General features: G+C 59.6%; 1 protein-coding gene across 1 annotated transcript; it reads left to right on the forward strand.

Moving 5' to 3' along the window:
* Positions 1 to 1,088: 1,088 nt before the first annotated feature.
* Positions 1,089 to 25,154, forward strand: REXO1 (RNA exonuclease 1 homolog). Its single transcript, XM_069480922.1, has 16 exons — positions 1,089 to 1,369; positions 12,462 to 14,242; positions 15,060 to 15,164; positions 17,295 to 17,508; positions 19,287 to 19,450; positions 20,398 to 20,529; positions 20,766 to 20,889; positions 21,702 to 21,815; positions 22,053 to 22,190; positions 22,370 to 22,483; positions 22,583 to 22,656; positions 23,072 to 23,182; positions 23,613 to 23,728; positions 23,820 to 23,958; positions 24,049 to 24,169; positions 24,295 to 25,154. The coding sequence occupies exons 1-16, from the start codon at positions 1,213 to 1,215 to the stop codon at positions 24,381 to 24,383; spliced, it is 3,693 nt and encodes a 1,230-aa protein (XP_069337023.1). The 5' UTR covers positions 1,089 to 1,212; the 3' UTR covers positions 24,384 to 25,154.
* Positions 25,155 to 26,442: the final 1,288 nt, after the last annotated feature.

Here is a 26,442-nt window from a genome sequence, read left to right on the forward strand (position 1 = left end):
TCACCATCACGCATCTCCAGAACTTTCTCATCTTCCCAAACTGAAACCCTGTCCCCATGAAACACTAACACCCACTGTTCTACCTTATGTTTCTATGAATCTGAAGACTTTTAGGGACCTCCTATGAGTGAAATCACACAACATTTGTCCTCTGTGTCTGGCTTCTCTCACTGAGCACGATGTCTTCAAGGTCCATCCACGCTGTAGCCTGTGTTATAATTTCATTTCTTTTTATGGGTGATATTCCACTGGATGTATGTACCACACTGTGTTTATCCATTCATCCACTGACAGACACTTGGGTTGCTTCCACTTTGGGGCTGTTGTGAATAATGCTGCTGTAAACGTGAGTGTGCAGATATTGCTCTGAGATTCTGTTGTCAGCTGTTTTCGGCATGTACCCAGGAGAATTGCTGGATCACATGGTAATTATGTTTAACTTCTTGAAGAACCATCACACTGTTTTCCATAGTAGTTGCACCATTTTAAAATCCCACCAAAATACCCCAGATTGTTCTTAAACTTCCCATTAACACGCGGGCCTACTCCACCAGACTCTGAACCTCCCTGTCCCTGCCTTATCCCGCGTTTGCCTGTTGCAGTGCACCATCTAGCTGGTGTGGGGCCTGGTATGCAGTAGGCGGTCAATATTTCGTGAATAAATGAGTGAATGTGGACCTACCTGGTCAGGTTAAGACCATCTCGCAGGACTCGCCTCGTCCAGCAGAGGGCGCTTTAAAGTGATATGCTAACGAACGCAAATGAGATGCAAATGAACCACAGCTGGGCCCTAAGGAGTTTTTTGTTTTTTTTTTGGTCAGGCGCGACGTGGACGACCCAGGCGCCCCAGGGGCCTGGGGCTTAATATGGCGCCGCTGAACCTGCGGAGGGCCGGGCGGCGGCGCCGGCGAGGCTCGCGGAGGCTGCAGACAGCGCAGTTTGCGCCTTCCATACCACCTCCCGCAGCCGCCTGTCGCGGCCCATGGGTCCGCCAGCCGCCTCGGTCCCGCAGGAGCAGCTGTTTCTGAGCAGGCGCGCTGTGGGCAGCCCCTCCCGGGGTCCCTTGCGGCTGCGTCCCGGGGGCCTCCGGGGGCCTCGGAGCAAGATGGCGGCAGTGGGGTCCGTGAGGCGCGGGCGGCGGCGACCGCGGCTCTAGTGAGGGGCCCGGGGGCCCGGGTGGCTCCGGGCCGGGGCCCCGGCGCGGGACGGACCATGCTACGCTCCACTGGCTTCTTCCGGGCCATCGACTGCCCCTATTGGGCTGGGGCGCCTGGGGGGCCCTGCCGGCGGCCGTACTGCCACTTCCGGCACCGCGGGGCCCGGGTCCCAGGAGCGCCCTGCGGCGGTGGAGCGGTGTCTCCGGCAGCAGGTAATGCCCGCCTGCCCGCCTGCTTTGGGCTTGGCTTCCCGGCCCGGGTCTGGACTCTACCGCCAGGCCCCACCCGGGACCCCCGTTCCCGGCCCAGCCCCCTCCCCACACGCTCGCGGGCGGCCGTTCCCCCCGCCGGGACCAGGACGATCCACCGGGACCCCGTGCAAGTCGCTGGGCCTCTCTAAGCCTCGGTTCTCACGAGTGTGAAATGTAAACAATGGCTTGTCAGGGCTGTCTCGAGAGCGGAGTGAGACAGCGCAGGCGGAGCGCCGGGCGCCAGGCCGGGCACACAGGGGGCTCGAGAAAGGAGCGCGGCCAACCCTAGGCAGGCCCAGGAGTCCTCTTGCCCTTTTCCGCGCCCACACTCCTCGGGAGGGAAACCGTTGCCGCCGCTCCCCAACCTCGTGTGTTTGTGGCAGCCGTTGTTTATTTCCGTGACACTTTCCCCGACCACGCCTCTGGTCGCTGTCAACACTGTCTCCAGTAGTGGAGTCGAGAGGGTCTGAGGAGCACCTGCTATGTGTCGAGCTGTGTGTCTAGCACGACTGGTAAGGGAGTACGTCAAACCCAGTTGACTGGGACGGGGGTGAGGTGAGGTCGCCTTCCAGGGAATGCCCTGCTTTACTGGACTGCACGTCAATGTCACGGCCGCGTTTCTTGTAGCAGATGTGGGATTTGAGCTGAGAATTTAAGAATCTTGAAGATTTGAATTGGAGCTAGAGAGGGACATCGCAAGGAAAGGCTTAGAAGGAGGATTATCCAGATCCCTCCTTCCCCCTGTGACCTTTGTCCCTCAGGAGTGTCTCTCCCCTCCCATCAGACCCTGATTTCTTACATCCTAGATTTCCTTATTTGGCATCAGTTTCAAGCATTCTCTGTCACTTTCCTCATAACACCATAATTGTCATTGTTTCTCTTTTTCCTTCAAAAGAGGAACACCTTTGCTAGAATTAGATTGTAGACCTGTTTCCCCATTTTTGCCAGAGAAAAGGGTAGGATTTTCTTAAATTTCCCCCCATAAATTTGCTCAGAACGCCTGCACCTGTGGCCAGCTGTTTGCAGCTGGCCAGATGCAGGCATTCCTTTCCCAGCTCCTCACCTGGCACCCAGTATCTTTGCCATGATCGTGCCTGATGTGGGTGATTCAGAACTGCGTAAGATGCCGGCTTTGCACTCTGGAACCCACCGCTGAGAAGGAAAGACAGATGTGCCCACAGATACCTCAGCAGGAGGTCGTGATGCCCTGGGAGCATGCAGCTGGCTTCGGGGGGTGGAGTGCTGGGGAGTTGGTGGAGAAGACAGAGAGTGGGAGGCGGTGACGCCCAAGTCATGTTGTGCGTTTTTACCCTGTTAAAGTGCAGTTTCTTGCCTTTATTTATTTGTTGACATCATACGTGTCGATCCACAAAGAGCCTCCTGACTTCAGTTTCTTCACTACTCAGACTACTTGAGGATAGGACCACTCCCTCATGCCACTGACGTCCTGACTGCTCAGAGTCTGTGCGTGGCCATCCAGCTGCCAGAACTCAGGACCACTCCTTACTGCGCTCCTCCCCTGCCCAGTCGGTCTTTTGATGTCTTTCTGCGTCACACATGGTCAGTTAGTTTCCCAAAGGATTGCATTTGAGTGTTCATTTGATGATGTAGTCCTGTTAGCCCCACTTTACCACGGGGAAAATGCAGCTGCCAACCTGTTACCTGGTATGTCTGCATTTCGCTTTTGTTGCTGAGAATAAATAGTCTTTTCCCATCTCTGGGGGGGTCGAGGGGTGGGGCTTTCTGTTACCTTCTGGTAGAAGGCTGTGTCCCCCTGCAGAAAGGCAGGAACAAATCCCAGCTCAACCTTTCTTGTAGGGTTTCTCTGACCCTTTGTTTCCTCTTCTATGACATGCCTACCCTGTCTCAATTTTGACAAGTCCAATATCCTGTCGGATTTGAAGAGGCGGAAATGATCTAGGCTTTGCTGTGTTCTCTTGGACTCTGTGGAAGGACAGAGGAGCCCTTCTTGCTGCCTTTGTTTTTATCCATCAGGTGTCAGTTCATTCCGATTTCGGTTTTTTTGTTTTGTTTGTCTGTTTGTTTGTTTTTCTTGAGACAGGGTCTTGCTCTGTCACCCAGGCTGGAGTGCAGTGGTGTGATCATAGCTCACTGCAGCCTTGAACTCCTGGGCTCAAACGATCCTCTTGCCTTAGCCTCCCAAGTAGCTGGGACTACAGGCATGCGCCACCACGCCGGCTCTGGTTTCTGAACCCCTGCTCTTTGCCAAGCACCTGTGTGACCTCATTTGTGTCTGTAGCAGACAATGCGGAAACATGTTCATTTGGCCCCTTGAGGGTATTCCAGGGTGGACAGGGTCAGGGCCCAGGTCCCCGACCACTGCCCCTGATGTCTCGAGAAGTCTGCACCCCACCAAGAGGTAGGATGTTGTCTTACAGGGTAGGTTACGGGAGAGCCCGTGGCGCTTCACAGGTGAAGTGGGTTCTGTCCCAGGCCTCCAGAGAGCCCAGGCGGTCCCTGCCCTGGCAGAATTGCTCCCACAATGATAGTTTTCTGCATGAGTGAGGCCAAGGGAGAGAGGAACAACGTTGAGAATACAGTGATGTCAGGGTGCCTGGTGGATTGTCCCACTCCGAGTTGGCACTGTGGCCCCGAGGGAGCCTCCAGCGGGAGACTGATGGGCCTTGCGAAGGTGCTGGGGCCTCATGGTGGGATGATGGATGTAAGGACACCACAGCCTGGCTCAGGACCTGGCAGCCATATGAAATTATTCTGGGGCGGGACTGTTGACAGCATCTTAGCAGGGGACCCAGTGGCTCTAAGGAGTGGCATTCAGGGTGAGGGATCCTTAGGATCGAGGTTTGGGTCAGGTGTGCTGTGGTGGAACTTTCTAGAGTGCATCTCAGGAGATGTGTGAAGTACTGTGCTTTCTAGAAGGAGTAGGACGCGGTGAATCCAGGAGAGGAGGGAGGCATTCCGGGTGACGGATTAGGCTGGGCGAAGGCAGGCGACCCAGGTACAGAAGCCAGATGGGCACGGTGGGGCAGAGGCGGCAAGGGCGGGTGGGGCTGGGTTTGCCTCAGGTAGTTTTTATGCTGCGGTCGGGGGTGGCAAGATGCTGGGTAGACACTGCCTGCAGGCAGGCCTGGTGCTCCCCATGCCTACGGGGCCCTCTGGCCTCTGGCAGGTGGCCTCCTGAGCCTTCCATCAGAGCCAAGGCTGGGCAGGGGTCCTCTTCCTTCTGGCCTGTCAGCTGCAGCCCGCATGTGCAGCTCCCAGTTACCGCAGCACTTGCTCCTGCAGGCCCTCTGACCCTGGGACAATGGTGGGAATGATTATCCCCGTTTTACAGATGAGGAAACCGAGGCCCAGAGAGGGGAAGCCACTCGCCTTTGTACGTACGCATGGCTGGTAAGTGGGGGAGTGGGTCAGAGGCGGGCGGTTAGGCCCCGGCCTTGCCACCTCTGCTGGCTCCTGTAATTGCTGAGCGCCCAGCGCGGCCCAGGCTCTGTGCTCTGCCAGGAGGAGGGAACTTGAGCCCAGAAACCTTCTGAGATGTGGCCTGGGGCAGCCCTTCCCCCTACTGGGCCTCGGCCGGCAGAGCTCCAGGCAGGCCTTGCCTATCTGGAATCCTGATGCAGTCTCCAGGGAAGCCAGGCAGATAGGGAGAGGGAGGCCCCCTGACCAGCACTTCTCTGCAGCGGGTGGGTTTCATTTTATTTCCTCTGTGAGCTGACTTGGGACCAAGAGGGGCTCTCTCCGCTGTAGGGCTGCTTCCTTTTGGGGGCTGGGTGCGGGTTCACAGTGGGTGGCAGGAGCCAGGGGCGACATCTTCAGAGACCTGACAAAAGCCACTCTCCTTGGTGTGACCCTTGCTCACTGAAGTGGACTGCTGCCGGTATTCGAGTATCCCCGTTCCAGGGAGATAGCCCAGCAGAGAGCACACGGCTCTAGAGTGTGTCTCTAGGGGCAGAGGCCTGGCCGGGGTGTGGGAATGCCTCGAGCTGCTCTACCCGCTAGCCTGCGCCCGCTTCTCCCGCAAGCTGGGAAGTGTTGCCGGAGGGGTGTAGGCTGTAGCTGTGTGGGACCAGGGCCTGTGGGGTGAGGTCGTCCTGTCTGGCTTCTCCCACCCTGGTGGTGACAGCCACAAATGTTGATAGGACCACTTCACTTTGTTTTTCAGCCCTTTCTGGGGGACCGGAGAGTTCAGGCACGGCTCCTGTTCCTGGGAGCCAGACTCCCCCAAGCTGGGGGGATTGAAGCTTTGCCCACGCCCCCCACCATAGAGTGGGTGGTTCTCTTGTTCTGTTGTTCAGATGTCATCAGGACTGCATTCACGCTCGTGTCATGAAGATGGATCTCGGTGGGTCACAATGTGATGTCTGTGGACGGATACCTGCACTGTTGCCTGAGTTCTCCCAGTGCCTTATTTTTGTTCTGGGCCAGGAGTGATATTCCTCTTAGAAACGTTGGAGAATACAGAAGGGTCAAAAAAGAATTGCTTTTTAAATCACCGGGAGCCTGCATCTAGCAGCTTGCTGCATCTCCTCCCAGACCTAAAAGGCAACAGGCCTTAAGATTGGTGTCCTCTTACAATGGTTGGATCAAGCCAGACAGGTCACATTGGGGTCTGTGGTTTTCCGAGGTTTCTCCCCAGGTCCTGAGGTCCCCACCTGGTGGCCTTTCCCCATGGCCGGGGAGCTGTGAAAACCTGGCTTCTCCGGATCTGGCCCTGGAGTCAGAACCTCTGGGCTTGGGCCATTAAATCAGGATAAAAGGAACGCTTCGGTGCTTAAAGCTGTTGTGGTATTTTAGGATTCTTTGCCTAGTGTCCGTCAGTACAGCAGTGATCTCAACCTGTGTCTGGAGATGTTTTGGTCATCAATTAGGGGGCACTGCTCAACATCCTGCAGCATCCTGGTCCCCCCCCTGCCCAGAAGGTGGAGAGTCAGTGGTGCCAGGGAGGGTGGGGACCCAGACCCGGTGCCCCTGTCCTGGCCTGTCTCGTATTTTAGAGCTAGAAAGGCACGGGGTGCTGGCTGTCGGCCTGTGGGAGGCAGAACCTGGGGAGAGTACTGTTCTTCGTCCCTGGGCCTGGGAGGTGACAGGCGGAGTGGCAGGGCACTCAGGGGTGGGGTCCTTCGGGGTCAGGGGACACCGGTGCAAGCTGGGAGGGGCTCAGGGGACCCCTGCTGGTGCCTGCTCGTGCCTGCCTCCCGCAGCTGTCCTCTAGGGACTGAGTAGAGGTGCAGGTGCCACCGGTCTGGCCTTAGCCCCCATGGCCATAGCAGCCCCAGATGAAGGTGCTGTGACTTGGCTTTCTGTTTTGCAGGGCGGCTGGGGAAGGGCTGGGCTCCACCTGCTCGGCGGGCGCTCCTTCGGCCTCCCTTGAACAGTGGTCACAGTGTCTGAGGGTGCCGTGAAGCACGGCGTGTGCTGTGCTGCCTGGTGGTCTTACCACAGCAGGACAGCCGGTTCCTCCCTCTCTCCCTGTCTCCACCAGCAGACCCCACCTTTGCACAGGTCCAGTGAGGAGCTGGGGGTTTTAAACTGAGTGGGGCATGCAGGGCTGTGGTTCATTACTGACGCTGTCCGTGTGCAGTGGACTTGTTAAAGTAAGAAACTGAAAGGAGGCCAGTGCGGTGGTGGTGCCTGTAGTCCCAGCTACTTGGGAGGCTGAGGCAGGAGGATTGCTTGAGCCCTGGAGTTGGAGTCTTCAGTGAGCTGTGATGAGGCCACTGCACTCCAGTCTGGGCAACAGAGCAAGACCCTGTCTCAAAACACCTGGAAAGGAAATAAACGGTGTCGAAGGAGACTCCTGAGTCCCAGGGAGCCTGTCAGGGCAGATTCCTGGGGTCCCCAAGCCTCATGGAGACGTCTCAGGTTATCTTTCCTCATCCTTTGCTAAAGCATGAGTTCTTGGGGGCCCTCGTGTGGTCACTGTGCCGTTTGAGGTGGGCACTGCGTGCTGGCAGCTTTAGGGGGATTCATCGAGGGCTTCCTGTAGGTGCTTAGAGGTGTTTTGCAACCAGCTTTGGGGAGGGAGCTCCTCCTATCCTGTGACAGGCGCTGTGAGGGGCAGGCCAGGGTTTCTCAGGGCTGCTCTCCTGCTTCCTGGGCCTCGGGCTGGACACACACACTCCCTGCCTTAGTGTCCACTATAAAGCCAGGAGCTGGCGTGGTGCCCTCTGTGGGCCTTTCCAGTTAGTCTGGACTCAGTAACTATCTGTGCAACCAGGCAGAGGGGACTTGGAAGCAGCAGTGGACGGGGTGACAGCTAGGGGGTGGGCCTGGGTCTGGGAGAGAGAGCGGTTGGCACTTGGAGCATGAACGCGGCTGGTGCCCACTGCGACTGTTCAGGGGGTGGAGATGGGCAAAGGGAAGAAAAGGCCACCTCTAGCCCCAGGCCTAGCCCCCCCAGTTCTTTTCCTCTGATTTATACTCTCCTGCATTTCTGCATGGTTTCAAAAGGTGGCTGACCTCTCGTGCTGTGACATCCCTGTCACCCAGCCTCATGCTTTCAAGCTCTCTGTGCAGCCTGTGTGCTGTGTGTCCCCAGGGCCCTCGGAGAGCTGAGCTGGGGGTCCCAGAGCTGGCTGGGGGCCTTTCCTTTTCCCCTGTGGGTACCGCTGTGTAGCTCCACCTGCCCTGAAGCCCTGTCGCTGCACTGTCCAGGTATGGCACAGCCTAGCCTCAGCAACTCATCCCCGAGAGGGGCGCTGAACCCAGCACCTTGGGTTTTGGGGAGGGTCTTTGATGCTGCTGAGTGGTGGAGCCCAGCCCCACATTCCCGCTGGGCCTGATGCCGCACTCTCTCGTGGCCCTGCCTCCTGTACTGTGTGATCCAGGTGTCTGGGACAGCTATGGGGCTCTCTCCACACAGAGCATGTGCGTGACCAGGTCCATTTGCCTGGGAGCTTCCATTCCTCGTCTGTCTAGTGGGTCGTGCACCAGGGGCCCTGGGCACCTAGATGTCCCAAAGCAGGGCTTGAGGATGTCCCACCATGAAGCACAGACCCCTGGAATGGACAGATGGCCCCGTGTGGGACCTTGCTGTTACTCTGTTCCTCTGGGGTGGGCTTCGGGGGACCCCACCTCCCAGGAGAGCCCCAGCGGGGCTGGCCTTGTGGACTCTGCGGCCCCTCCCTAATGCTAGGCTCCCCTGTCCTGCTCCTGTCTCCACCTGCAAGGGGGCTGCACTGAGCTCCGGGTGGGCAGGGACTGTGTCTACCCCCACAGGGCCAGCGTGCTATGGCTGCCACCAGGGCTGGGGAGCTGGTGGTCCACTCAGTCTCTAAGGGGTTGGGGCTGCCCTATCTTCTGTCCCAGTGGGAGGGGGCCGGGGCTCAGTGTCCCCATCTGTGAAATGGGCTGGCATGGACAGGGTGCCCTTTTTTTTTTTTTTTTTTTTTTTGGTGAGACAGAGTCTCACTCTGTTGCCTGGCTAGAGTGCCATGGCATCAGCCTAGCTCACAGCAACCTCAAACTCCTGGGCTCAAGCAATCCTGCCTCAGCGTCCCAAGGAGCTGGGACTACAGGCAAGCACCACCATGCCCGGCTGATTTCTTTTCTATATATTTTTAGTTGTCTAGTTAATTTCTTTCTATTTTTAGTAGAAATGGGGTCTCGCTCTTGCTCAGGCTGGTCTCGAACTCCTGAGCTCAAGCAATCCTCCCACCTCAGCCTCCCAGAGTGCCAGCATTACAGGCGTGAGCCACCGCGCCCGGCCAGACAGGGTACTTTTGAGGATGGACTGAGGGAAGGCAGGGGGCTCAGTCAGGGTCTCACAAGAGAGAACGTTCTAGATGTTCACGGAGGGTCTCTGTGCTCAGTTGTCTTGTCATTATTGGTCTTTGGGTCATTCATTCCACACACGGCTGGGGGCGCCAGGTCTTACCCTGAGGGGGGTAGGCGATGGCGCAGATGGGTGGAGCAGCCTAGACAGGCACTCTTTCCTCCTTCTGGTCACTGCTGGCTGGGGCTCCCTCTCCCTCCTAGCCCTGGGCCAGGCAGGAAGTGGGGACTCCCCAAGCCATGCCTTTGAGGGGCTTTTGCAGTCACCTGAGACTTGCTGCATGTGGGCCAAACCCCTAAGGCTGCTCCGTCTGGGTCCATCCAGGTGGCTTCCCTGATGGGGGGGCCGGGCGATGGGTGTCACTCGGGCGATGGGTGTCACTTGGTGGGCCCTTCCACCTTAGAGTCCACCTTTTGACATGCCCCCCAGGCAGGCTCTCTTGGGGAGCCTCTCCCGTCCTGACAGGTCCCCTAGAGGACCCAGCCCGGGGGGTACAGGGTGGCCGTGGATGCCCAAGCATCATGCACCTTCCACAACTGCCCCCCGGGCTTCAGGTAGCCTTTATGGGGGCTCAGGGACCCCACATGCCCAGTTCTGAGCCCCTGGCAGACATGCACTTGAAGCTTCCACATCTTTCTGGAGCGGCTGAGGCTAGGATGCTGCCTTACAGCCCAGTGGAAAACTGAGGCTGCAGGGCAGGGCCAAGCCTGGTAACTTCAGGAAAGGGAGGCGTCACTGGGGGGGTCTCTACCACGACCACCTCAGGCCCACTTAGGGCGTCTTTCACCCTTGGTGCAGCCTTCTTGGAGGTGGAACAGGTTTAATTGCCCTTAAAAACAAGCACGTGCTAACACAGGCTCCTGGTTAGAAAACAAGCCCCCTCCCCAGACCCTGAAAGTCTGGCCTGGGGCCTCAGGGCCTTTGCAGGGTCTGGCCCTACTCCAGGAGGTGGGCACCCTGCCTTCCAGAAGTGCTTTTTGGGGGAAATGATATCTCTCCTTTCAAAATCCCAAATGTCTGGAGGTCTGGCCTTTGCCCTGAGGAGGGCTGGAGGGTGTCTTCCCAGTGGACTGGGCTGGCCCACCAGGCTGTGTCTCTGCAGACCCTGTGTCTCAGAGCCAGGGAAGCGGTCGGGCAGGGAGCAGATTCCTGCACTGTCCACCCTCAGATCTCGCTCCAACCTGCGGCCCATGGGGTGGGCTCTTCCCCAGCCCCCACCTTCTGCCTCAGGGTATGAGCGCAGAGGCAGCATTAGCTGCAGCCTTGGGAAGCCAGTCGCTGGGTGAGACCTGCGTCCCTGACCCGGCCTTGTCCCCCTACGCTCTATCCAGTTCACTGGCCAGGTGGCCTTGGCCCGGCCCCTCCCCTGCACTGGACTTCTGGGGGCTGGGGGAGGGTGGGGGTGGGGTGGTCTGGGCCGCCCCAGTGGGGCGGCTGTGAGGGGAGCCCTTGCCCCGCCTGCAAGGTCCTCCTGACCTGCGGCTGTCCCTCCCCAGGAGAGGCCGGGAGGGCTGCATTCCCTGCCCCCCAGCCCTGTCAGAGTCTCAGCATCCTCATTCCACCTGCAGCCTGCTAAGATGACTGTCCCAGCCTGTGCTGTGTGAAGGAGAGCCCCTGTCACTGGCACCGTCACTGCTGTGTCTGCGGCTGTTGCTGTGTGGTCCCCACCTCCCCGTCCCCATGCTGCAGCCCCACGCAGTCCTGTGGGGTTCCCAGTGGTCCGGAGTACAGACACACACTTCGTTTCTCCTTTCTGAATATAAGTTTAGAAGTGGGTACAGCATTCGCGTGGTTTCAAGGTAAGAGCAAAACAGCAGGCCCACAATGGACTCCTCCCCCTGCTCCATACCCCCAGGCCTGACCACTGAACCTGCAAGGGTCCCCTTCCGCACGTGGCAGGAACAGGAAGGTCCATCTCGCCTCCTTGTGGAAGGGCGGCCAGCTCTGCGGCTTCTCGTCGTGTTTTTGGTCATTGCCTGGTGCTGCGTGAGTTTCCTGCAGGTGCCCTAGCTAATCGCAAACCAACTGGTGTGTGGCAAATGTGTGTGAGTTAAGACAGCACACGTATATTACCTCACAGTTCTGGGGTCAGAGTCTGACATGGTCTCACTGGGCTGGTCCCTCCTGGGCTCCAGGGGAGAACCTGTCTCCTGCTTTTCCCAGTGTCTAGTGGGCGCCCGCCTTCCTTGGCCCGGGGCCCTTCCTTCCCCTTCAGAGGCAGCAGCGCAGCATCTTCCAGTCTCTCTGCCGAGGACCCTCCCACCCCCTCATGTCAGGACACTGGGCGTGGACCTAGAGGAAGTCTGTCGTTCTGTTGCTGTTCTCAAACCACACAGGAGCCTCGTACACGCCTCTCTGGCTGTACCTCTATCCATTTCTGTGCACAGCTGTCTGAGCACCCTGTGGGGCAGGTCTCTAGGCCCTGGAAGGGGGGTTGCTGGTCGGCCAGAGGGCTCACAGGTTTTACAAACAGACCACACACACGTGATAGTAAGTACGGAGATAACATGCACATTCTAACCAAGAATCAAGTTGGAACAATCAGTTTGGAACGGGGTGGTGTCTTGGCGCTGGCAGATTCACAGGCAGCCGCCTATTTGCATTTGGCTACATGGTTTCACATCCTGTCCAGCTGCTCCTCTGTCAGCCCCTGGGTATGTGTCTCCGCATCTCAAATCTCGCGTGGCCATTGGCATTGTGTACGTGGATCGTAGTTGCTGTCCAGATGGGCCCTCTGCTCATGATCGGGACCCTTGGCTTGGTTGCATGTGGACCCGGCCGGACCGATGTTCAAATCGCCGATTTTGTGGCGTTTATGGGGATGCTTGTCAAAGATGAGAATGTACAGTGCTTATTTTCTGACACCCCCACCTCACTGGCTTGTTTCCTGTGTAGCTATGGGATGTGGAGGTGGCCGTGCGGCATGCCGTCCCTTCTAACCCAGTTGATCTGCATTTGGGTTTTTAGGGTATTTCGTTTGTTATTATTATTACAGTTTTGCTCCCAGTGCTGCAGCAGGGACGCCTGCCTCTGTGTGGGGGTGTCCGGGGGATGGGATTTTAGAATCCTGAGTCTGAGGGTCATGACATTGGAACTGCTCGAGGTTGGTACAAATCTGCCCTCCAGAAAGCTCCATCTGTCGGTGGCCATCAGCAAGGGAGGCTTAATCCCATCCACGGGGTCGCTTTTGCTGTCGAAGGTGACGCATCCATGGGCTCTCGGGTTAGAACGTGGGCATCCCCAGCACGGAGGGCTCCTCGGGCTGCTCACTGGCTGCTTTCTCCTCTTCCCTTTCAGGGCTGTGTTATGACCCCTACAACCCCGAGCTACCCAAGCCCCCCGAACAGAGGGAGAATGGCTCCCTGGGCCGGGGGGATGAGCCGTGCTCGGATGTGCTGGAGCTGGAGCGGGTCAACCAGGCCATCGAGGCCGTGCGCAGCGAGGTGGAACTGCTGGAGACGGCCCGGGAGTACAGCTCTAGCGAGGCACCCACCCTGGTACCCCGCGGCCCCGCCGCAAGCCCTGCTGAGGGCCTGGACGAGGACGCCTTCCCGCTGGCCTTCGACTACAACCCCGGCGGCCGCCGCTTGTTAAACCCTGACGCTGGCTACCAGCCCACCCCGCTGGCCACCCCCACTGAGCCAGGCAGCAAGTACTCGCTGGCGTCCCTGGAGAGGTGCCCAGGCCGAGGTGGAGGGGGCAGTGGCGCCCTGGAGTACGTGCCCAAGGCCGTGAACCAGCCCCGACGGCACAGCCGCCCCGTTCCCAGTGGCAAGTACGTGGTGGACAACTCCAAGCCATCCACCGACCTGGAGTACGACCCGCTCTCCAACTATTCGGCCCGGCACCTCAGCAGGGCCAGCTCCAGGGATGAGAGGGCCACCAAGCGGCCCAGGGGCTCCCGTGGCAGCGAACCCTACACACCCGCCCTCAAGAAGCCCTGTGACCCCTTTGGTGGCTGTGACGCCAGGTTCTCCGACTCGGAAGATGATGCTGCTATGGCTCCGGGTGACGGGCCTGCAACAGCCAGCCCCCACAAAGCTGGCGCTGGCCCCGAGAGCAAGGCCCCCAGGCAGCCCTCCTGCAAGGAGGGCCTGGAGGCCGAGGGGGGTGGCCTGCGGGAGACCAAGGAGACGGCCGTGCAGTGTGACGTGGGGGACCTTGGGCCACCCCTGAAGAGCCCAGGTGGGGCACCCCCAGCCAAGCCCACCTCCCCAGCCAGGGCATCACAGGATCGGGGCTGCCTCCAGGATGGAAAACCCAAGAGGAAGAAGAGCAGGACCCCAGCAGGCCCTGGCCACAAGGATGGTGCCCGGAAGAAAGACAAGACCAAGGACAAAGGCCGAGGGCGGCCCGGGGAGAAGGGCCCTGTGGACAGGAAGGGTTCACAGGCCAGCAGCCCCCGGCATGAGGCAGGACGGCCGGAAGGGACCAAGAAAAAGCCATCTTCGGCCACCTCGGTGGCCAGCTCAGGGAAAGGGAAGCCCGACCGGCCAGGGCAGTGGCCGAGCCCCTCCAGCGGGGACCCCCGGCCTCAGGACTCCCGGCCGGCAGCCGGCAGAGCTGCCCCCGGCTCCCACCAGCTGCCACACAGGAAAGGAGGTGGGAAGGCCCCTCCTGGGAAGCTGGTGGAGCGCAAGGCCCGCTCGTTAGATGAGGGCGCCTCGCAGGACACCCCCAAGCTGAAGAAGCGGGCCCTCAGCCACGCTGACCTCTTTGGGGATGAGAGTGAGGACGAGGCTGCCGGGCCAGGGGCGCCGAGGGTCTGGGCCCCTGCCCTGCCTAGCCTCAGCTCAGACTCGGAATCGGACTCGGACTCCAGCCTGGGCTTCTCAGAGGTGCAGGGGCTGCCCAAGCGGCTCAAGGCCTCCCTGCCCGCCTCCCCCACCCAGTCCTCCTCCTCCTCCTCCTCCTCCTCCTCCTCCTCAGGCGCTGGGGAGGGCGTGGAGGAGGAGGTAGACTATGCAGCCCTGGAGCAGGAGGTGGACTTCGACTCAGACCCCATGGAGGAGTGCCTTCGGATCTTCAACGAGTCCACCAGTGTCAAGACCGAGGACAAGGGCCGGCTGGCCCGGCAGGTGAGGGCGCTGGGCTCCAGGGCAGGCTGCCGTGGCCAGGACCTGGCGCGGGGCATCCCGTCCTGGGTCCTGGACCTGTTCCCAGAGGACTCCACGTCTCTCACCGGGTGGAGACGCCGCCTTCAGTGTTGGCCCCTTAACTCGCTTAAAACTCAGGAGCCCTCGGCGGTCACCTGCCGCCCTGCACCCGTCCAGAAAGAGGACGCTGGCTCACAGCCGCCCGGCCGGGCTCCCACGGCAGCGCTCAGACCGACCCGTTCCGACTGACCGGCAAAGGGGTATCAGGCCCCCACCCACCCCCAGCCTCCCCTCCTCCAAGCCCCTCCCTGCCCCAACCCACCCAGCCTCCCTGCCCACCCCCCTCAGGTCGGAGCTCTGGCTCTCGTGGGCCAGCCTTGACCTGGATGGTGTTCTTGTCCAGTGTTCCTATGTCAGCCACCAGAGGGAGCTCGCCTCAAAGTAACAGAGCCCTGTGGGCCAGGCCCCCACCTGAGTGGTGGGAGCGCTCAACTCCCAGGCCTCCCACCAAGGGCCCTGGGCACTTGGGCAGAACTCCTCGAGCCTGGAAAGGGCCCAGGGCTTGGGGCCGTGGGGTGCTGGTCTAGGTGTTCTCATCTACAAGACAGGGCCGGCCCCCCCACCCGGAGCGTGTCGGCCCCTTCCTGCTTCAGCTCCCCTGTCTTAGGGTCTGCAAAGTTCCATCCTCCACTTGCCAGCGGGCAGTTTGAGGCCAGGGCGGAGGAGAGGGTGCGTGTTGGTGCTGAGGGCTGGTGAAGCACAGGGGAGACCCACTTTGAGGAAGGGACGTGTGTTATAGCCCCCCAAGGAAGAAAGCAGTGAGGAGAAGGCACACTCGGGTCTGACCACCCTGTTCCCCGGGCAGAAGAGGAGGATCTCTCACCTTTCCAGGCAAGGCAAGGAGGTAAGGGCCTGTGGGGGATGGGGGGGCATCCGCCCTGCCCCCTGCTGCACAAATAAGGTCCCCTTGCCCGCTTGCTGGTGGAGTCATCCAGCAAACTTGTATGAGGGGACTTCAAAAAGTTCGAGGAAAAATGCACTCCAAAGATAAAAATAAAAATGTAAACTTTATGTCTCAGCATAATATCCAGATACTTTTGTATGGGATGACACCAGCCATGTGGTCCAATCCCAAAAGAACGGAGGGTCCTGGGAATTTGACCATGTCAATACAGTCTTTGTTACATTGTCAATCAAAGAGAAACGGGTGCCCTTTAAGAATGTTTTTAAAGGTTAGGACACAAAAAGTCAGAAGGAGCCCTGTCAGGTCTGTGCGGGAGTCACCTGATGATTGGCCATCGGAACTCTTGCAGAATCGTCTTGTTTGATGAATGGAGTGGGGAGGCCCCTGAGGCTTACCAGGCACGCTCCTGCTCACACGGCCGGCTGATTTTCCCAGTCCTCTCCCAGTGAGCCGATGGCATGCGCTCCGGCCCCCCAGAAAGTCAACAAGCGGAACGCTTGGGCATTCCGCTGGTCCACTTCGACTGCACTGCGGCCACCCCTGTGTCACCGCCGCTTTGTGGCTTTGTACTTTGTCTTCAGGGTAGTCCTGTGACAGCCAGGTTCCATCTCCTGTGACAGCACTCGGAAGAATCACTTTGGGATCTTGGTCCCGCTTGTTTAAAATTTCTGTTGAAAGGTCTGCTGTCGTCTACAGCTCATCTGGGCGTGGTGGTTTTGGCACCCCCTGAGTGGGATGTTTGCGCAACTTTAATCTTCCCGTCAAAATTGTGCACGTTGAGCCTGTGGAGATGTCTGCGGTGTGGGCTGTTTCTGTTGTCAGTTTTTGGTCCCCTTCCATTAGGGCCCGAACAAGATTCATTTTTCTCAAAAAAACGGCTGTGGTCTCCATCTTCCATGTGGTCTTGGTCTCATCTTTTTTTTTTTTTTTGAGACGTGGCTTCGCTCTGTGGCCCCAGCTGGAGTGCAGTGGCATCATTACAGCTCACTGCAACCTAAGACCCCCAGGCTCAAGCGATCCTCCTGCCTCAGCCTCCCAAAGTTCTGGGTTTACAGGTGTGAGCTGCCATACCCAGCCATGTCCTTTCTTAAAACAAGTCATCCATTTGTAAACTACTGATTTCTTTGGGGCATTATCCCCCTAAGTTTTTGGTAAAGCATCCATGATTTCACCATTCTCCCACCCAAACTTCACCATAAATTCAGTGTTCTTGCTTCAATTTTAGCAGAACTCACATTGCTCTGTTAGGGATTCTTTTCAAACCAATGTCTTATTCTCCTTAGTGCTGCGGGCTAGATCCAATTCCGATGTGTTATAACAAGTTAGTATGAGTTTATTTTGGTGCAAAATAATTTTGAAACCCATGCATGGTTTTTTCATAACATGCATTTTCCATGAACTTTTTGAAGACTCCTCAGGTTCAGCACTGCTGTGTCCTGGGGGAGAAGCGGGTCCTGCCCACTTCCCGCCCTCACGTTGTCCCGCCCCAGAGCCACCCTACCCTCCAGTGCACAGCAGGCTGCCAGGCCCAGGTCGTGGCTCCAAGTGTGCTGTGTGGGCCTGGCCAAGCTGCCCAACTTCTGAGCCTCAGTTTCCCCCTGTGGTCCAGAGACAGCAGCGGTGGTAGGGCTGCTGTCAGCGACATGACTTAGCACAGGAAGAGCAGACAACCTGGCTCTGAGGTTAGCAGCCAGGGGTCCCGGCTGATCCTATCACCAGACCCTGCCCTGGAGCAGCGAATTCGGAAGCTGGATTTGGCAGATTATTTAGGTGAGATAGGATTGAAGTCCCAGCCCAATCAGAGCGGGGCCATCCCACCCACCCTGTGCCTATATCAAGGCCCAGAGCTCAGCCTGAGCACTCAGAAACCAGGAGTCAGCAGAGCGGGGCCAGGCACTCCAGGAGGGAAGGCGGCATGTCTTTGAGGGCCACAGCGCCGTGCTGGTTCCCGCCAGGGCATCCCAGAGCTCAGAAGGTGACAAGAGAGGCGGACCCCCAGCCCTTCGGGAGCCCGCACAGGGCTGCATGCTCTGGGTGTGCCAGGTATGCAAACAGGCTTGTATCATCCAGGTGGAGCCCCCGAGGAGAGGTCCAGTGGTGCCCCCCGCCCGGCCCCCGACTGCCCAGGAGGTTTGCTACCTGCGGGCTCAGCAGGCCCAGAGGGAGTCGGCCACCTGGCTTCAGGCTGCCCCCAAGCTGGCGGAGAAGCCTTCCTCAGTCCACATCTCCGTGCCCGGCGAGAAGAAGAGGATCGCTCACGTCCCCAACCCCCGCCTGGCCACAGGTGAGTCCCAGCCGCTGGGCTGCCCTGAGCCTTCCTTGGGGTCCCTGGCATGCCTGTCTGCGCAGGGGCTGAAGAAGGTCTGGGCTGTCTTTCCTCAGCTGCTTCCGACCTCTTCCAACCTCTGGGTAACCGGAGGGACTGCTCTGAGCACAGGCAGCTGGTGTGAGCTCGGTGGGCAGGGCAGGGGAGGACCAGGCCCCAGCCCAGGTGTGGCTTCTGGCTGGGAGGGTGTGAGCGGGTGTGGCCTCTGATGGAATCTGCCAGCTGATGTGCCCTGGGGTGGGGCTGTATTTCCTGCCCTCTGAGGGCACGTCTCCGCCTTGGCCTTGTTGGTCTGGAAGTCCCGCCATGCCTCGGCAATAGGGATGGGCAGGACATGCAGTGGGGTGGTAGTCTTGTCCTCCGTGAGTCTCCATATGAGGCAGGTTACAGGTGAGAATCACCTGGGAGGCCTTGACAGCGCAGATGCTGTTGTGGGGCTGCAGAGGGTGTCCTGGATCTAACCAGCCCCGGGAAGATCTTGCTGCTGGTTCAGAGATCACCCTGGAATAGCCAGTCAAAGCTCCCCGTTCCCTTTCCTGGCACTGGTCCTGCAGCCCTCTCGTCTCAGCCCTCTTGGCCGGGCGTGGCAGTGGCTGGGAGTGGGGCTACAGCTGGAACCCAGTCCCAGCTCCTGTAGTCTCAGCTACTCGGGAGGCTGAGGCTGGAGCATCTCTTGAGCCCAGGAGTTGGAGGCTGCAGTGAGCTGTTATGATGCCACTGCACTCCAGCCTGGGCAGTGAGACCCAATTTTAAGAAAAAGCCCTCTGGGTGATTCTGGCCCTCCCCCACGCATAGCCACTTGACAACCAGAGATGTGGGGGAGATTTTAGCAGGGGTTTGGCAGCATGGAAGGGAAATGACTGAATTGTGTCCAGCCCAAGACACCCCTCCCTTTCCCAAGTCTGTTTGTATCTTCTGCACTTGGGGTTGTCTATGTACAGCTGGTGGCGGGTGGCGGAGTTGTCACAGCGCAGGTGTGGGATGCCACAACCGGAAGTCTGGCGTTTGTTCCTACACTGCCAGGGGCACTTCGGGGGCAGGGACACTGACCTGAGCTGGGAAGATCCCATCTAGCGCTTCCTGCCTCCTTCCATGAGAGACAGGGAACCTTGCACACTATGCGAGGCTCATGTCCAGTGTGGCGGGCAGCTTGCTTCTTCCCTGGGGGGCCCGTGGGAGCCCCCCACCTGCACATAGACACACACACCAGGGTGTGGCTGCCCCACTGGGCCAGCTCTCGGAAACAGCCCTGCAGGTCAGCCCTCCTCTCCCCAGGCAGGAGACCATTGTTTGTGACCTCATCAAAGGAGCGGCAGAACACAGGCAGTGCAGGCAGGCCGCTGGTCACAATGCGCAGGCCGGGGGCGTCCCATACCCTCTGGTCCTTTGCCCAGGAGCCAGGGCCTTCCCCCCTCGGACGTCAATGCCTCGGAGCTGGGGCTGGAACATGTGGCAGAGGCCCGCCACGCTCCTTTCCACTCACTGGACTGCCCTGGCGGCAACGTTGCCTGAGCCGGGCTCTGCAGCCTGATTTTGTTCCCCCGTCTGGATGGACTTGCCCGAAAGCAGATAGAGCCTAATGTCATTCCATAGCCCGAGCCCCGCACCCCGGCCCGTGCCCCTGTGCTCAGAGATGCATGTGCTGCTGACCCTGAACGACCGCAGCTACCTGGTGCTCCGCAGCTCAGTGATGGGCATTCTCTCTTCCTGCACTCACGCACCCTGTGCCCCGTCAGCCCCCACAGGCGCCAAGAGGACCCTTGCGGCCAGCAGCAGCCAGCCCTCCCATGGCCCGGAGCCCGGCAGCCAGCCGCTGAAGACGCGCACGCTCTCCGGGATGACGTCCAAGACCACCACCACCGTCACCCCGAAGCGGGTCGCTCATAGCCCGTCCTTACAGGTGACCACCCCAACCCGCCCCCAACATACCCCCCCCACACCCCCAGGCCCCGAGCCTCAGGCTCCCCACCCCCATCCCACACAAGCACTGGTGCTGTCTCCATCTCTTCCCTCCTCGTCTTCTATTGGTTTTTTATTTTTTCTTATTTTGATGTTTTTACTTTTATTTTATTTTATCTTTCAGATTTTTAGATTATAAACAGCTAATTTCTTTGTATTTTTAGTAGAGACAGGGTCTTGCTCTTGCTCAGGCTGGTCTCGAACTCCTGAGCTCAAATGATCCTCCCACCTCAGCCTCCCAGAGTGTTGGGATTACAGGCGTGAGCCACCCTGCCTGGCCTTGTTTTGTTTTTAATAGATTTTACTTTTTTTTTTTTTTTGAGACCACCGTGGTGTCAGCCTAGCTCAGAGCAGCCTGACACTCCTGAGCTTAAGCGATCCTCCTGCCTCAGCCTCCTGAGTAGCTGGGACTACAGGGGTGCACCACCACGCCCAGCTAATTTTTCTATTTTTAGTTGTCCAGCTAATTTCTTTCTATTTTTAGTAGAGACGGGGTCTCGCTCTTGCTCAGGCTGGTCTCGAACTCCTGACCTCAAATGATCCTCCCACCTTGGCTTCCCAGAGTGCTGGGAATACAGGTGTGAGCCACCTCGCCCAGCCTGATTTTACTTTTTAGAGCCATTTTAGGTTTATAGAAAGTATAAGGTCCCACATGCCTCCCCACCCCCGTGCCCTCAGTTTCCCCTGTTGCCCACATCTCACCTTGGTGTGGCACATGTTTCCCAGCTGGCGGACTGATAGGTCACCAGCATAGACCTAAGCACCAGCTCCAGCCCTGGGTCACAGCAGGGCTTCCCCTGTGTGCCTGAGAAATGCCTCCTGTCACATGCGTCCACCCGTAGAGGACCCGACAGAGCCTCACCCTCTGCTGATTTTATATTCTTCCAGAGTTTAAAGAAACCCATTATCCCAAAAGAGTTCGGGGGCAAAGTCCCCACTGTCATCCGCCAGCGCTATCTCAACCTGTTCATCGAGGAGTGTCTGAAGTTCTGTGCCTCCAACCAGGAGGCCGTGGAGAAGGTGGGAGCCCTGGGGCCAGTCTGGTTGACAGGCTGGGGGGCTGGGGGGGCCGGCTGGCCACTGTCCCATGGCTGGGGGGCTGGGATGGCAGACGAGACGTCTGCCTGGCCCTAGTGTCTCAGCCCCAGGGCTGCCTGTGCAAAATGCAGGTGTCCCGGTCCTTGCAAGCCCCTGGTCCTTTAGCGACCCCACTGCCAGGGCTCTAAGCACCGATGTGACTGGTGTGTCCTCCCCAGGCGTTAAACGAGGAGAAGGTGGCCTATGACCGCAGCCCCAGCAAGAACATCTACCTGAATGTGGCTGTGAACACCCTTAAGAAGTTGCGAGGCCTGGTCCCCAGCGCCGTGCCCGGGCTCAACAGTGAGTCACAGCGGGGTAGAGGCTGGGGTGGGGCCCAGACAGGATCCAGCCTGTGTTTCCCGCTGGTGTGGCAGGCTCCCCACAGGGACCCTCTGGGGCCTCTGCAGCCCTGAGCCCTGTGAGAGTCCCAGACAAAAGGCACCGCAGAAGCTGGGGGTGGGCTAGGCTCTGCGTGGGCTCCCAGCGCTCAGGCTTCTGTCCCAGATGGAGTTGGCCCGGGTACCCTCCAAGTATCGTCTTCTCGCTATTAGCCACCCTCGTTTGCGAGCTGGGGTCCTCGAGAGCCAAGGGGCCGCCCACTAATGGAGCTGCTGGCGGCCTCTTCAAAGCGAGAGGCTCGGGCCCCGCGTGCTGTATGCATTAAGCTCCAGGGAGGAAGAAAGAGTCGGGGTTAAGGCGTTTCATTACTGCCTCTCGAGGGTGCATTAAGCCATCAGCTGGTGCCCATCCCGAGCGCCAGCTCTGGCTCCCTGGCCGCCCTTGCCTCCATTAGCAGCTCGCTGGCGCTCGGAGGGGCCCCAAGCGGGCTTCGCAGCCCAGCCGGCCCGGCCGGCACAAAGCCCTCAAAGCAATTAGATTCCCCATCCAGTTCTCCCAGCCTTTCCCCGTTCCCCTCTGAGGGGGTGAAAACTTCACCCACAGGGAGGGCATGGGGGTCCCGCAGAGCCAGGGGAGGGGGCTGCCCTGGGTCCCCCGGCGGGCCTCTCCCCTTCTGGTTGAGATGTGACTCCGTGGAGCAGTGGGGACCTGTCTCGGCAGGGCTGGGTGGGCAAGGTTTGAGCCAGTCTAGTTCACTCCTCCCCGTCCCCTAGAAACCAGCAGCCGGAGGGTCGTGTCCCACGAGGTGGTGTTGGGGGGCAAGTTGGCTGCCAAGACCAGCTTCTCGCTCAGTCGCTCCAGCAGCCCCCGGGTGGAAGACCTGAAAGGTGAGGCCCGGCTTGGCCCCTGCAGGGCTGGTGCTGGGAGTACAGCATGGCCGTCTGTGGTGGGCCCTCCCTGTCCCGCGCCCCAGCCCAGTCTGCCTTCCCACCCAGGCAGCCTAGAACCAGAGGCAGCAGTTGGCAGCCAGTGCCGGCCCTTGAGGCTCAGCCCCTTCCCTGCCACACACGCACGGGAGGCTGTCCCCGGGCAGCACGCTGACTGCCTTGCACGCGTGTCTGCAGGAGCCGCCCTGTACACCCGCCTGAAGGAGTACCTGCTCTCCGAGGATCAGCTCAAGGAGAACGGCTACCCCTTCCCGCACCCCGAGCGGCCAGGGGGTGCCATCATCTTCACGGCCGAGGAGAAGAAACCCAAGGACTGTGAGTGGCCTCCCCACAAGGTTGTGCTTGGGCAAAGGGCATGTGTGCAGGGAAGGGTGTCCAGGTAGAGGGAACAGCCTGGGTGGGTGGATGCAGGGGTCAGGCGGGGTGGGGGCTGTGGGGGCCCCTTGAGTGCTGGCCTGACGCCTCTTCCTCCCCGGTTGGTCCCCGTCCCACAGCCTCCTGCAGGATCTGCTGCCGCTGTGGCGCCGAGTACCTTGTGTCCTCCTCTGGCCGCTGTGTCCGTGACGAGGAGTGTTATTACCACTGGGGGCGGCTCCGCCGGAACCGAGGTGAGGCCCGGCTGAGCTGTCCCAGGGCCCCCTACCTGTCCATGCTGCAGGGGCGTGGGAGCAGGCCAGGCTAGGTCCTGACTTGTGTCTCTCTTGCAGTGGCAGGAGGCTGGGAGACCCAGTATACGTGCTGCTCGGCTGCCACTGGTGCTGTCGGCTGTCAGGTTGCAAAAGTAAGTCCCAGGGCCCTGGCGCCCTCTCTGCCTTGTCTTGATAGACTTCTGCCTGCTCTTTGTTGGTCTGGCATCGTGGGACACACCAGAGTCCTAGACTCAGATGCCAGCCACTTGGCTCCAGCCAGCCCTCCCCAAGTCTTCCCCGGAGCATGTGTTCCACCCAGGCCTCAGGGCCCTGCTCCCTGGGCCACTTGCTTCCCCATCCTGGGTCCTGGGAGGCCAGCCCCCGTGTCTTTTCAGCAAACTCCAGTCTCAGACTTCCCTGCCACCTCAGCCCCTCGAAGGCTCTCTTTTCTCATCCACAAATGGGGATGAATGAATAGGATAATCCTCCCTCAAATCCCCTGGGAGCACCGAGCTGTGTCCCCCTCATTCCGGGACTGCAGCCCCTCAGCCCATCCCCCCTCCCCAGCAACACGTGCAGGATGGCCGGAAGGAAAGCCTTGAGGGTTTCGTGAAGACCTTCCAGAAGGAACTCTCAGAAGACGCCCACCCAGGCATCTTTGCCCTGGACTGTGAGATGGTGAGTCTGCCCCTTCATCCCAGCCACCCCGGTCGCCCAGGCGATGGCGGTGCTTACTGGGTGCTCATGGCCCTGGGGACTGAGGGCCCCTGCAGGGTTAGGGTGAGGGACAGAGAGCTGGGCCTGCCAAGTTCAGTCCCCCTTGTGCTTGGGGGCAGTGAGGGCTTTGGGGAGGGGGCCCCTAAGTTCATACTCCATTCCACCCTCCCTCAAAGCCCTGAAGGCCTCTGGCCCGGTTCTGTATCTATAAGTGGGCACTGCTGCCTCTGTCCCGCTGGGCTCTGGGGACCTGAGGCCTGTCTTCAGCACATGACTTGGGCCCTTCCTGGCCTTGGATGCCAGGGCAGGGGGTCCATGCGTAGGGCTGGTGGGTCTGGAGGGACTGGGCGTGTCTGAGGTGGTGTCTCAGTCTGTCCCTTCCCACCCCCAGTCTTACACAACGTATGGCCTAGAGCTGACCCGCGTGACGGTGGTAAACACAGAGATGCAGGTGGTTTACGACACCTTTGTCAAGCCCGACAACGAGATCGTCGACTATAACACTAGGTGCGGCCCTGGGCCCTGCCCTGGGAGCTGGGTCCCCCCACCAGCCCCACCTCTGGGCTGGGCTCTGATGGCCCCTGCTCTCCTACGCCAGGTTTTCGGGGGTGACAGAGGCCGACCTCACGGACACAAGCATCACCCTGCGCGACGTCCAGGCCGTCCTGTTGAGCATGTTCAGCGCAGACACCATCCTCATTGGACACAGCCTGGAGAGCGACCTGCTGGCCTTGAAGGTAGCCCCTGCCCCCCACCCCCAGCCCGTTCCTGAATGGCTCCAGGCCCCTGGCCCTGAGGCAGCCCTAAGCAGCACTTGCTGCCCCCAGGTGATCCACAGCACCGTGGTGGACACATCCGTGCTCTTCCCCCACCGCCTGGGCCTCCCATACAAGCGCTCCCTGCGGAACCTCATGGCTGACTACCTCAGACAGATCATCCAGGACAACGGTGAGTGCGGCCCTTGGGCCAGGCAGGGCACTGACTATGTCTGTCCCTAGTGGACGGACACAGATCCAGCGCGGGGCCCTCGTCCCCTGGGCCAGGGCAGGGTGGTGACTGTGTCTGCCCCACAGTGGACGGGCACAGCTCCAGTGAGGACGCTGGCGCCTGCATGCATCTGGTGATCTGGAAGGTCCGAGAAGACGCCAAGACCAAGCGATGACTCCTGCTTGCCTGCCCGCCACCTGCCCGCCTCTCCTGCCGCCCCGGCCCATCCTTAGCCCCAGGCCTCTTCCAAAACAGTGCAATAAATCTCGAGAGCTAACCCTGTCCATCGCGCCAGACACGGCAAACTGAGAGATGGGATGAGCTGGCGGCACGAGAGAACAAAAAGCCGAGACCAACCCTGGAGGCCTGACCCCGCTACGGCCCCTCTTGCCTGTCCCTCTCTGCCCCCAGACCTCTGTCCCCTCGAGACTGCTGCTCACCCGACTGGCCCCGCCCTTGCCCGCCAGCCCCTCCCAGTACCCCCAGCCAGGTCCCAATCCCGTCTTCCTTATGTGGCATGGGGGAGGTGGGCGGGCAGGGTGTTGTCTCGGTTTGTTTGAGACAAGCAATGTCTTTTTTTATTTTGTATTGTTATTTTTATTATTTTTAATTTAAACCTGTCAACTTGCACAGTGGCCATCCCCCCCTGGGGGGCACAGGCCTGCTGCTGCCTTCCCTGCTGTGGGCTGGGGGTGGGCGTGAGCCAGATCTTGGCCCAGTGTGGGCCTGGACCTCTGGGACCCAGAGGTCTGGGTCTGCCTTTGGGCGGCTGGCTTCCAAACTGGCCACCACCCGCCCACCCAGACCTCTGGGACCTCTCAGAACCAAGCCAGGCCCCAGGGCTTGCCATCCAGATGCCCCTGGCCCTGCGACCTTAGACACTGTCTTCCCTCAGAGCCCCGTCTTCTTCTGTGGGGCTCCCATATTCCTCCTCCCCCCACCCCTGGGCAGGGACCGAATAAATGTTTGTATGGATTTTAGATTTCATGGCTGTGGTGGTGGTCTTGGTGTCAGGCGAGATGTACCCTGTGGAGGCCACTGTCCCCATGGCCAGGACCCACTCTTCCCTGCCAATGTGGGGAAACAAATGGAACCTTGTTCACCTTCACAAAACCAGCTTGAAGCCCTGGGTGGCTGCACCTCCGCAGCCTGTCAGCTTCCAGCCCCTCTCTGAGGGACAGTGGGTGGTGTCCCCTGCACAGGGTGTGAGGCATGCTGGGCTGGGCCCTGGGATTGGAGTTAGCGTCTCTCTCAGCGGGGATAGGGGTGCCCAGGGACAGTCCAGGGGGCTTAAGGAGACCAGGAGTGCAGCTTCGTGTTGCATGTCTCAGGGAAGGGGTGGGGACCCCAGCCCACCAAGAGCTGCCTGTCACCCTGCCAGCAAAAGCCATAAAGCTTGCAGCGCATGCACAGCCCCAATCCACCTCAGCTGAATTGGCCCCGTTTGTGAATTGTTCTGGCTTGGTGGGAGGAGGCTCAGGGGTGTTCAGGCCTTCAATTTCCATTTAAAGTATAAACGCTGGCTGGTGTGGTGTTGGGCACCTGTGGTCCCAGTTGCTCAGAAGCTGAAACAGGAGGATCACTTGAGCCCAGGAGTTAGAGGCTGCAATGAGCTATGGATGATGCCACTGCACTCCAGCCCGGGTGACAGAGTGAGACCCTGTCTCAAAAGAAGAAAAAAGGAAAAAGGAAAGAAAGGAAAAAGAAAAAAAGCCAAGCTGAAGAGCTTCATGGAACAGAGATGCTGAGGGACCCTCAGCCCCAGCACCTGGGGGCCCAAGTCTGACTCTTGAGCACAGATTGCTGGAGGAGAGAAAGTCCTCTGGGAAGGCCATGCCCCGAGCCCAGCCTGGCTGGGTGAGTGCCACTCTGGACAGGACCCCATGGGCTTCCCCCTGGTCTTGGGATGGGCTCAAAGGCTGTAACTCCAGCCCAGCGCCCAGCACTGCACCTGCACCTTAGCAGGTGCTCGTTTAACGTCTATGGGATGGATGAGCGACAGATCCAGGTGCATGGACCACACACACACCCCTCGTACCTGCGATTACCTGTGTGTCCTTCTTCCCTGGCCCCACGCTGCCCCGCCGACCACCACTCCAGCGAGTCTGCGAGGCCTTCCTGGCCTGACCAGAACCTTCCCACGCCCTGCTTTACAAGACCCCCGAAGCTCGCCCCCCCAGCTCCCCCCAACCCTGCCCTGACACCCCTGGCTCCATGCAGGCGCCAGCCCTGCC

Source organism: Eulemur rufifrons, chromosome 2 (assembly GCF_041146395.1).
Source record: "Eulemur rufifrons isolate Redbay chromosome 2, OSU_ERuf_1, whole genome shotgun sequence".
NCBI lineage: Eukaryota > Metazoa > Chordata > Mammalia > Primates > Lemuridae > Eulemur > Eulemur rufifrons.